We start from the raw sequence: 12,829 nt of genomic DNA, 5'->3' as shown, positions 1-12,829 counted from the left end.
TTTGTAGATATGAAAATTGTTTGTAACGTGAGGAACACCTTGTATACTGCAACTTACTGCACATGCTCGGCTGTAGTGTTTAGGTGGTAAACTTGGAGTGTAAATTCAAAATTAATAAACAGCTAAATGTTTTGATCTATCCTAGAAGTATTTACCTCAACGGTTGCAGAGAAAAGTTCAGCACCACGGTCAGCTCTGTGCCCCGTTTGCGATTTATTGAAACTAAAATGTATCAATTTCAGCACTGAAAACACAAGAAGAAGGTACAGTTATTGACTTATAATAATATCTACAAAGCAGAGCCACATATGTCCAAAAGGAAGTGTAGATTACATTTGTGTGGGTTCTTCGTGCATACACAACACATATGTTTGCTAATGTGGCGTTTTAAGATAAGTCTATATGAAATAATGGACTACGCGTCAAAGACATAAAACAACTAACTGGTCCGTCACCATTTTTTTAATTCGTTTCTCCCTTTTGACGTGAGTGCTGATTGGTTCGCGCTGATGTTTGTAGCCAATCAGCGGTCGCCTACCACGGAGGAAGGAATAAATGCAAGATGGCTCCTCATATAAAAACAGTCTACTCGGTCCCCATCATACAGCCGCAAAATAAGACTTTATACTTAATTAGGTTGACATATTTATCTTCGAAGAGTTCCGAAGGGTAACGCAAGCTATAGATTGATGTGCGTTTGGTACTTGGTAACATTTTGTGCTGAAAGATAACGAGGAGGCAAGAGAGACAACTTTGAAGCCATGAATCGGTTGTGAACTCCGCGTCTTCGGTAGACACTCTTGGGGCGGCCAGTAGCACGTCGGCCGGGCCTTGACTAGCTAACGCTAGCTGCTAACTAGCTAATGACTTCGCCCACTGTTATTCGCTGCATTGGACAAAACAAACGTGGCGAGTTACTAGTTGCATGTTGACTGAGGGACGTGTAGCGCGAAAGGGCTGCTGAACATGGCTCTATCGAGGTAAGACCAAGCTTCGTGTGCTAACACGGAGGTTTTATGTGTTGGACTTTGCTAAGCAATTAGCTAGCTAGCCTACTTTTTACAGATTGTGTTCGTTTTGGCGAAGAACGACATGGACTACACAGCCGGGAAACAAGCGATACAACGTTTGGGCGAAACGTAGTCACTCGAAATTTTGATTCCAACGAGTCTTATTTACGCGCTTTACATATCAGCACTACTTATCGCATACAACTTAACAGATAGATGCAGAATAACTGCAGTGTAAAGAAACTAGAGATGTACACTATTGCATTCAGCGCTGTCATTAACTGTTATTAAAATTCCATAGAATGCTTGGATGTGTACAAGCAGAATAGTTTCAGTTTTAGTTATTGATCTTGGTGCCAGTGATCCTCGTGTGCATGTCAAACTAGACCTCTAAGCATTAGTTCTACCTGTACACTTCTAATCCACCCCACTGTATTAATAGACTGTAACCTGCTTGTTAGACCTGATCTATTTTTCTCATTTCATCCTTGCACCCCCACAATGTATTTATATTCACCTTAATCTTGATGTATTGCACTAATTACTGAGAAATTTGATAAACACGCACTGGTATGTTGCTTGTCTTGCTTCTCAAGTATTTATGTAATTCACTAACTTATGTTTCTTTCAGACTTGATCGTTTGTTCATCCTACTTGACACTGGAACAACTCCAGTAACCAGGAAAGCTGCCGCCCAGCAGCTTGGAGAAGTAGTTAAACTCCACCCACATGAGCTCAATAGTCTGCTATCAAAGGTATACCTACCCAAAATGTTTAATTAGTCTCCATAAGCAAATAAAATGTTAAATTGTTAAAAAGAAATGTTTTTATGAAATAAAATAAAAATAACACTTCTGCTCAGTATTAGTGTGTGCTTGTGTGATAAGATGACAAGTTCCTTTTTTTAAGTTCAGTTTACATAAAAAAGTATCCTGGAAAGAAAAGGAAAAATAAATATCCATAGTTAATCTTTTGGCTGCTTACTGAAGCTCAAAGCAATAGATGCTCACAGGTCTGGTAATATTTGCAGATGTGATGCGTGGTGTAGTGAAAGTCTCACTAGATTTAGTGAAAGTCACAACACAGTCCAAAGTGCATAAAAACAACAAACAACTAGGTAGTATATGTTTTACCACATTTTGGTTTAACTCAAATCTTCATTGTCAAGGTACCACTTTATCCTTTTACCAACCAAAACTGTTAAATTAACTGTCCTTACTTTTAGTGAATGATAATACATGACTTTTATTGTGTGTATAATATTGGCAAACTGATCAGATTGTCTTTTCTGAAGTAAGTGTTTTCCTCTTCCTGATATTCCAATTGCCAATGGAAATATGATTGTCTGTTTCAAGGTCTTGACCTATCTAAGGAGTCCCAACTGGGACACTCGTATTGCCGCAGGCCAAGCCGTAGAGGCCATTGTAAAAAATATTTCAGAGTGGGATCCAGCTCCAAAGCAGAAAGAAGGTAAGTTTTTTTTGGTGTTTTTTTTTTTTTTATTGTTTATTTTGCTAATTTCCTCAGAGAAGGTCAGCATGATCAAAACATTTTTAATGGTGGTCGTTGCAAAGTGGTTCTGATGAATTAAAAAAAAATAGAACAAATAATATGAAGTACCATATTTTCCGTATATAAGCCGCACCCACTAAATTTTAGGATAAAAAAATCTGTTTTAGTATGTTAGCCGCAGCGGACTATAAGCCACAGATATATGTTGCGTAAGGAGTTATTTACACAAATATATTCTGTAAATATTTATTTACATAGCTTGTTTCCAAATGGTGCCTGTAACACGGCAGTAACGACTGATCAAACAAAACAGAAGTCATTGCCATGGACCCACTAGCTGCAGAAGCTACCTCTCCAATAAGCTGAACAGACTCAAAAACTCTAGTGACGTTTGTGAATTTACTGAGGAATTTGTGAAACTGAAACAATACAAAAGTAATGCCACTGTAAGTTAAAACTAACACAGACACTCATAAACATATTAGCATATTAGTTAATACCAACGACGCTCGCTTGATTAGATAATACAAATACTCCTACAGACATCACACATAGGATGTTTTAGTAAGTATAAAACGTTTGTTATATTATAAAACTTACAAACAATGCTTGGAGTGACAAAATTAAGAATGTAGAAATTAATTTAGAAACGCTATTGACGGCTAAAAGATGGAACAGCACTTCTACTTCTGGTTGAAAGCACTAAATGGAAGAACACTGCAGCACCTGCAGTGAGCGAATTCGTTCAAAAGATGGCGCCTTAGCACAAACAATAACACCTTTTCAGCAGAGCCATGTTTAGAGTATGGCCAACTAAACGAGAGGCGCCATCTTTGCTACAAATGATGTGTGTGGCTTTGTCCGGAAGCATGCAACTGCAGTTGTTAGTTTTACTTACAAAATCCATCAAAAATAATAGGTCTAAATATAAATCTAAACAGACATAATCAACCAAAAGTAATAGGTCTAAATATAATTCGAAACATACCCAAAGTATAATTTTGCAGCCTTATTTGATGCACTCTGCTGATACTGTACATTCATTCATTCATGCAGTGTTTAGTGACCAGCAGGCTTTATAACACGTACCCGACGGTGCCAAGAACATAAAAAGTACACAGAACGACCAAAAATATAACATGTTACCTTTTTATTTTTCCAAAATCTTCATTAGCTCTGGACTAACATTCACAGAGTAATTATGACTTTTGTGTGAAGAGTGTTAACTGTGGTGGCTGCCTACAATGTATTGTTTGTAATATCTGTTCTATGCCTGTGCGTTTAGACTTAGACAAACTTTATTGATCCACTATCAACTATTATTACACCCAAAATTTGGTGCGTGTGTGTGGGGTAAAGAAAAGAATGTCTGTATTGAGATAATTAGGAAGCAGGAACTCTGGCCGTCTTTTTACACATGACTTTTGCGACACCTCTGCCGTGTAAGATTTGGGTGTCTGTGCAGCAATCTGAACGTGTAAAAAGACTTGTCTGTCTGCAACTTCACATTTCTTTTCCCTGTATTTGCCACTAGTCGGTGCTTTGCACTCATTCATGTTATTCTGTGTTGAAGTCAACCACATTAGACTCTCAGTGACATATGTGCTGAGAAAACCAAACTTGTTAACAGATAACATTACCGTATTTTCCGCACTATAAAGCGCACCGGATTATTAGCCGCACCTTCAATGAATTACATATTTCATAACTTTGTCCACCAATAAGCCGCCCCGGATTATAAACCGCGCCTACGCTGCGCTAAAGGGAATGTCAAAAAAACAGTCAGATAGTTCAGTCAAACTTTAATAATATATTGAAAACCAGCGTTCTAACAACTCTGTCCCAAAATGTACGCAAATGTGCAATCACAAACATAGTAAAATTCAAAATGGTGTAGAGCAATAGCAACATAATGTTGCTCGAACGTTAATGTCACAACACACAAAATAAACATAGCGCTCACCTTCTGAAGTTATTCTTCATTCGTAAATCCTTCGAATTCTTCGTCTTCGGTGTCCGAATTGAAAAGTTGCGCAAGCGTGGTATCCAAAATGGCCGGTTCCGTCTCGTCGAAGTCATCGGAGTCAGTGTCGCTGTTGTTCTGTGAATCCTGCCTTCCGGAAAGCTCGGACCACAGTTGTGACCGAAATATCTGCCCAGGCATTTACGATCCACTGGCAAATGTTGGCGTATGTCGTCCGGCGCTGTCTGCCCGTCTTAGTGAAGGTGTGTTCGCCTTCGGAGCTGTGTGAAAAAAGCCACCCGGCCTCTTCGCGTAAACTTCCCTTAACCACTCGCTCATCTTTTCTTCATCCATCCATCCCTTCGAGTTAGCTTTTATGATGACGCCGGCTGGAAAGGTCTCTTTTGGCAAGGTCTTCCTTTTGAATATCACCATGGGTGGACGTTAGCATGGCAAGCTAGAACCACAGTGAAGGATGACTTCTCATTCCCTGTGGTGCGAATATTCACCGTACGTGCTCCCGTTCCACAGTGCGGTTCACAGGAATATCAGTTGCTGTGAAATACGGTAGTAATCCGTGTGCGGATGGAGAGATTGCGTCTTTTTATGAACCGGATCCTTGTCGCTTAGTAGGAGCCATTTTGTGGTCTTTACAGATGTAAACAGGAAATGAAACGTACGGTGATATCCGCGCGTTTTTTCTTCTTCTTCCGGGGGCGGGTGGTTGCTTACAGTAGAAGAAGAAGCGCTTCCTGTTCTATGGGGGCGGGTGCTTTCCTTGGCGGTTGCTTGCGTAGAAGAAGAAGCGCTTCCTGTTCTACCGGGAAAAAAGATGGCGGCTGTTTACCGAAGTTGCGAGATCGAAACTTTATGAAAATGAATCGTAATAAAGCGCACCGGGTTATAAGGCGCACTGTCAGCTTTTGAGAAAATGTGTGGTTTTTAGGTGCGCCTTATAGTGCGGAAAATACGGTACTGATAACCTATTTGAAGAAGAAAAGCTTCCTCCCACCTCCAAAGACATGCACCTGGGGATAGGTTGATTGGCAACACTAAATTGGCCCTAGTGTGTAAATGTGAGTGTGAATGTTGTCTGTCTATCTGTGTTGGCCCTGTGATGAGCTGGCGACTTGTCCAGGGTGTACCCCGCCTTCCGCCCGAATGCAGCTGAGATAGGCTCCAGCACCCCCCGCGACCCCGAAAGGGACAAGCGGTAGGAAATGGATGGATGGATGACAACTAAGTTACTGCTAAAACATAAACTTTTACTTCCAGCAAGTGATTGAAAGTCTATTGTTGTATGCTTCCACGCAAAATAACGTGACTGGGTGCAAGGTGCTGACAAGTATAGGGAAAGGTGAAGTTGCAGACACACAAATCCTACACGGCAGAAGTGTCAAAAATTTGCATACAAAAATAACAGCCAGTCAGGGTTCCTGCTTCACATATTCTGCATACACACACACACACACACACACACACACACACACACGCACACACACACACACACACACACACACACACACACACTATTTTTTACACACACAGATGAAAATACGGGTACACAAGTTAAAAGTTAAAACACGCACACTTGGATCTGATTACATACAAACACAAATTAGTACTAGGACACGTGAATTGACGCACAGCCTGAGATACGCATTTGCAAATATTTTTGCTACCCTCATACTTTCATAAAATAACAAAACATTTTGTAAGTAAGTAAGAGGACCAAATATTTTGCACATTTGTCAACATGTACCGGTATGCATTTTCTGTACGCCACACACATTTTGATCCATAAATACACTTCACTGCCCTCCAGGCAGACCCGGCCGCAGGAAAATATTTATTTATATTTTATATAAATATATATATTATAAATATATATATTTATTTTTCCAGGGGGCCCCTATCAAAAACGGATTCCCGCCTGGGTAGCGCGCACACTTGTAAAGCTTTGATGCTGGTCTCTGTCTGTCAAAAAATGATTACTACATGTAAGACAAACACTTTATTTGTGGTTATAATTATTCAGGCCTTTATCGTGTCCGAAAAATTAAAGAGTTGGCCATTTTATGGTATTAGTTAAAAAGGACTGTTGTAGATCTAATGTTGCTAAAACCTCTTCTTTAGAAGCTATTGACTCTATAATTATCTAACTGTTATTTGTTCAAGCACATAATAATTATTAAGTGTTTGGATGTATTCATTATATCAATGTATTGGTTGCCTAAAAGTGATGCAAAGTACTATTTTGAAATGATATGAAATTGTGTGATGTATTATGATGTAAGTGTGTTCATGTTCGAAATAAACTAAAGTGCATGAACAAAGATCAGTATTATTCTATGTAGCTTCTAAACAAGAAAGAGGTTTTAGCACATTAACATTGGATCAATAACAGTCCTTTACAATCCCATTATTGCCATAGAAATAGCCAACTGTCATTTTTCTGACACGATAAATAATTAAATAATTTCAAACACATATCCTTACGATAACCACAACTATAAGTGCTTGTCCTACATGTAGTTAGTAGGGTTGTATGGTATACTGGTACTAATTAAGTACTGCGTTATTAATTGGAAACGGTACTATACTGCCTTGAAAAATACTGGTACTGTTTTTTTCATCTGCATAGTGCTGTGCGGCGGTGACTACAGAGTCGAGGCGCATGATGTTGTGTGTCAAAACGCACACACAAAGCGCATACAAGCAATAACATCAAGGAGAGAAGAAATGCCAAAAAACGGCAAATTTTACTAGTTGATAAAGGGGGTGGTGAAGCGCAATATGAATATTTGGGCTTCAAAACTAACGATGAAGGTGACTCTTTAAACAGGGAGGCGCCACGCTGCAAATTCTGCTTTAAAGCATGCCTCGCTAAAGTAGTATAGAAGTAGTATTCCCACCTTTACTTCAAACTTAGGCAAACTAATAATAATAACCACTCAGAGCTGCACGAGGAGTTATAAAAAGTGACAGGTAATCATGTAGTTACACTTTTCCTGCTGTTCGGCTCCCATAGGAACCGTAGTTGCGGAGTACAGGGCAGACGTTCCCTCTAGAGCCGATGTTTTGGTTGGGGGTAACACCCTTCACTTTACCTGGCAATGGGTCTGCTAAGTTCCGCTATCGGGTCAGAATGAAGAGGCCGCCGATTTGTGACAATCGCTTTATTAGTTTTGCAGGACAGAACCGGACCCGTTCATCACTCAACTGCGCAGTGCACAGTGCATACGCTACTGTTCTCTCTCTTTACTTGCCCACTCACTCACTGATGTCACTCAGCCAACACATACACTACTATCATAACATAGTTGACCAGCTCCCCTGTTGTGCACATGTAGATAAGTTGACACACACTCAGCTGCTTGGCTTGATGTCAAATAGTAGCGGAGTTAAAACCGCCCAATTAGCATCAACTAATGCAAGTGAGATGACTACACTTTGTAACACATTTCTACAATTTTTGGTTTATTTTTAAAGGGGAACTGCACTTTTTTTTTTTTTTTTTTGCCTGTCGTTCACAATCATTATGAAAGACATCACAGAGTTTTTTTTTTAAATGCCTTCTAAATAATAAATACATTTGATCAAAAGTCTGCTTACAATGGAGCTTATGGAAGGTGTTCAATTCTTGCCGATAGAGCCCCTAAAAAACATCCAAACACCTCCATTAGGGTTTTAATCAATCCAATCCCTTTTATTTATGTAGGACTATTAACAACAAAACTGTTTCCAGAGTGCTGCACATAAAAAGAAACAATACGAAGTAATCAAATTACAAGCATTTAAAATGAAACGAGTAAGAAAACTAATAAAACTAGAATAAAATTATAAAATGTAATAAAACAAATAAATAAAAGAGAAAACAATAAGACACAGAGGACCACAAGACTCCCACCAATTTAAAAGCCAGAGGAAAAAAAGTGGGCTTAAGACAAACAAGACTTCAAACATTCAACAGTGGGGGCTATTCTGAAATGAAGGGGCAAAACATTCCAACATTTAAGGCCAAAAACCGAGAAGGCCCCGTCTTTTTGTAGGCCCCACAAGTTGGAACCGCCCCTCGGACCTCCATGCGTGAGCCAGAGCATACATTTGGATGAGGTTTGTGATGTATTTTGGGGCCAGTCCTTTCAAAGCTCTAATAACCAACAATACAATTTTAAAATCAATTCTGAAACAAACGGGAAGCTAATGCAGAGAAGCAAGAATCTGGGTGATGTGAGCCCTTTTTTTGGTTCCCGTTAAAAGTCGTGCCGCAGAGTTCTGGACTAACTGTAAGCGTGACAGTGCATTTTGACTTATTCCAGTGTAAAGTGCATTACAGTAGTCCAGACGTGATGAGATAAATGCGTGCATGACCCTGCTTAAAAGATGGAAAAGATGTCATCTTTGATAAAAGCTGAAGGTGATTAAACACTTGATTTAACAACGGCGTTGATTTGTTTGTCAAATTTTAAACCATGGTCTATAATTACTCCAAGGCTGGTGGCTGTGGGACGTACAGAGTTCTTAAGTCCAGGTCAAGCAGAGGGTCACTGTTGCCCAGCAGCACAACTTCAGTTTTGTCCTTGTTTAGCTTTAAAAAATTATGCGCCAACCAGGCCTTGACGTCATTTAAGCACTAAAATAGGGGTACAATAATCTTTTGAAATTGGCAAATATATTTGGCAGTCATCTGCATAAAAATGATAAAAGATGCCATGCTTTCTGAATATTGCACCAAGTGGAATGATAAAGTGATAAAGTGCAAACAGGATTTGCCCAATAATTAATCCTTGGGGGACTCCACAGTCAAGGGGGGCGATGGATGAAGCTGAGTCCCCCAATTTTACACAGAAACCTGTCCCTGACAGGTAAGACCTGAATCACTTCAGAGTAGTCCCCCTGACATCTACATAGTCTTTCAAACAAGATAAAATAATTGTGTGGTCAACTGGCTGAACTACCTGAATCAGTCATTTAAAAACAAGTAATTAAAAACTTTTAAGAGTGCAGACTTGGTGCTGTGGAAGGATCTGTAACCTGACTGAAAAGTATCTATAATGCCACTGTCATTTAAAAAAAGGCTGATATATGTGATGTAAGTATACAAGTAATGTAGTAACAGGCACATATATAATAACAATTAGTATTTACATATTTTGATCATACGCAGCGCATTAATTTAAAAAACGCATCACAACGTTTGCTTTTTTTTCTTCATCACTGATTTCTGCTCACTGCAGACTTTATGAGAGCCAATAAATATAGTAAAACATCACTTACTGTGCAAGTTCGGCTGTCATTAGGATGTCGACTGCTAGGATGTTCATATATTCCCATTTAGGTGAAGAATGTCTCATAATCCTCACAAAGAAACGGGGTGGGGGAATAAGGGGGTGGTAAAGTGCTTTTCGTGTCATCCTCGCCAGTTCCAGATTCTATATGACGGTCAAAGTGTCCCAACTTGTCGGGTTATCTCCTCAGCCATCTACTGTCTAGTTGAGATGCATGATTTATGATCTACAATAAACGTACAGAGAGCGAGGAAGCAGCAGACCACTCAATGATGTAAACATGGGGAGACACAGAAGTGATCACGGCGACCGAGGTACTCACGGCGCTGCTATAAATAGTTTGTCTGTGTTAGCGCTTATAACTAAAATATCACTAATAGTTGGTTAATATTCAAGTCACAAAATGTAAATTGAGTTTTATTGGTGCTTTTTGAATGGTTATTTATCTGATTTTGTGGGCAGAATAGTGGAGCTCCCATTGGTTTCGCCGGAAGTGGACTTTGATTTATGTTTATTTAATATTTAGAATGCATTAAAAAAAATCCATCAGTCATGTCTTTGCTGATGATTGTGAACGATAGGTAAAAAAAATAAAAGTGCGGTTCCCCTTTAACAATGTGTGTTTTACCTACAATGTGGCTTATCTGTGTACTTTTATCCATACTTTTGTTTTTACTTTTTACTAATAATTGTATTTTTCTTAAAGAACAGACCAGGACTTTCAACCATAAATCATGAATAATTTGATATAATGTCAATAAAGCTTTTTTTATTCTATTCTAACCTAATCCTTGATTATGGCAGACTATATGTAATATGGAAAATTGTAAATTGTTCTTTGAGTTCAACATGAAAAGCCCAATGTGTTCAGTGCCTTTTAATTTTTATTTAAACCGTGTAAAATTATTTGAGTGCAATAAGAAACATATTTAATGTATTGTAAGATTTTCTGTTAAAATAAAGCCAATATTAACTTTTTATTTAGTTCCCTTTATTTTGAAAAGTATCAAAATATCGATATACATTTTGGTACCGGTACCAAATTATTGGTTTCAGGACAACCCTAGTAGTTGGTAATTACAAAAAGCCAGAAAGCTATATGCACTTTTGCAACGCGGCAGCAGGAATCCATTTTTGACACTAAATCAGTTTTTGGCGCAACACTGGTAGCAGCAAATAGATTTGATTTACAGTTGTCAATGTCAGAATCGATGACTTGCCTGCTGATGACATCATAGCTGTAAAAATGTGTCCTGTTCACTTTGTCACTGGTGACATTGACTTTACCCAAATTTGCTGTTAGCCCCCGAAACATACTCATATTAAACACTAAATAAGCATTAGGAGAGCACAGATCTCCATAGGCCCTATCTCTCAATAGTAAATAATAATTTAAAAAAAATCCTGAATGGAGACGTGATTCAGAGCACACACCAAATGACTTGTTCCCTATGTTATTTGTGACATTTCCTATAAAAAAAAAAAATCTGTCCATAACTTTTGGAGTTATGTTGCCAACTAACAAACAGACATACTTTACCCCAGCAGATAGTTGGACAAATGGTGAAATTGCTATAAATATAGAGGGTTTAAACAGGCTGTGCTGATTAACTGGTACTAAATAGGTTAAATATCATACTTACAGAACAGCGTAAAATATCTTCAGTTTTATCAGGTCTGATTTTGTTACTGCTGAAACATTATTTTACTGCAACTTAAGTCATCTGTTTTTTTTACAGAGTCCTCTGAAGATGTATCACTAGAGGATCCAGCTTATGACAGACTGAGTTTCTACCACTTTGACATTTCCCGTCTACTCAAACATGGTGCATCTCTACTGGGTTCTGCTGGCGTGGAGTTTGAATTACAGGATGACAAAATTGGTGAGCTTCATTTCCATGCGACCTGTTGTTGCATAGTTGGTATGCTGTGGTTTAGTGGTTTCAGGCATGCTTAAAATCTTACATTCAAGAATATTACATGGTTACATTTGCACAATTCAACATGTCCCAATAAGATCTTTTACTGATCATACTGATCATTCATTTACACCTTATATTTTACATGTCAAACTTGCATGGTATATACAACATTGGTGGCGGTTTTGAAGGTGTCAAAGAATAAAACATCAATCAGCAAATAGAAGTTTAGAAAGAACATTAGTGTTCTCTTGATTAGTGTGGGTGTTATGTTCCAGGCCCATTAGTGGTAAGTGAATTTCTGTGAAAATTTCAAACGCAATAATTGAGGGCACATCTTAACATGTATAATCAAACCTTAATCAAGCAAAAATATTTCTCCGGCCCGCTGCACCAAATATTAATAAATCCATTTAATAAAGTCAAAATACAAATAAGGCAACAAGTTAATAATAATAATAATAACTGGGATTTATATAGCGCTTTTCTAAGTACCCAAAGTCGCTTTACATGTAGAACCCATCAATCATTCACACCTGGTGATGGTAAGCTACTTTCATAGCCACAGCTGCCCTGGGGTAGGCTGACGGAAGCGTGGCTGCAATTTGCGCCAACGGCCCCTCCGACCACCACCTGTCATTCATCATTCAATTCACCGGTGTGAGTGGCACCGGGGGCAAAGGGTGAAGTGTCCCGCCCAAGGACACAACGGCAGCGATTTTTGGATGGTAAGAGGCGGGGAGCGAACCTGCAACCCTCAGGTTTCTGGCACGGTTGCTCTACCCACTACGCCATGCCGCCCCCGTTAAGTATCCCACACTTCTCTTTTGTATAGTAAATGTGTACAGCCGATATGGGAACCTACATCAACTATATGATTTGCCTGAAAAGCTGGACAGGACAAAAAAAAACATTTTTTAATTTATTTTTTAAATCAAAAATATTTAATTTTTTTTCCGATTACTTGATTAATCGATAGGGATCTTCGATAGAATAATCAATTACTAAAATATTCGATAGTTGCAGCTCTACTTCCCACTAGGGCTGGGCGATATATCGATATACTCGATATATCGCGGCTTTGTCTCTGTGCGATATAGAAAATGACTATATCGTGATATTCGAATATACCTT

General features: G+C 38.7%; 1 protein-coding gene across 1 annotated transcript in view; it reads left to right on the top strand.

Annotated features, from left to right (window-relative positions):
- Positions 1-574: 574 nt before the first annotated feature.
- btaf1 (BTAF1 RNA polymerase II, B-TFIID transcription factor-associated) overlaps positions 575-12,829 on the top strand; it is a 46,884-nt gene continuing 34,629 nt past the window's right edge. Inside the window, exons 1-4 of the mRNA XM_061962348.1 lie at positions 575-980; positions 1,642-1,765; positions 2,366-2,480; positions 11,516-11,659. Of these exons, the coding sequence (XP_061818332.1) occupies positions 967-980; positions 1,642-1,765; positions 2,366-2,480; positions 11,516-11,659 (397 nt within the window). The 5' untranslated portion in view covers positions 575-966. The remainder of the gene's footprint in view (positions 981-1,641; positions 1,766-2,365; positions 2,481-11,515; positions 11,660-12,829) is intronic.

This window comes from Nerophis lumbriciformis, linkage group LG02 (genome assembly GCF_033978685.3).
Source record: "Nerophis lumbriciformis linkage group LG02, RoL_Nlum_v2.1, whole genome shotgun sequence".
Taxonomy (NCBI): Eukaryota; Metazoa; Chordata; class Actinopteri; order Syngnathiformes; family Syngnathidae; genus Nerophis; species Nerophis lumbriciformis.
Note: the sequence above shows the minus strand (reverse complement) of the source record. Positions and strands in the feature narration are given on the sequence as shown.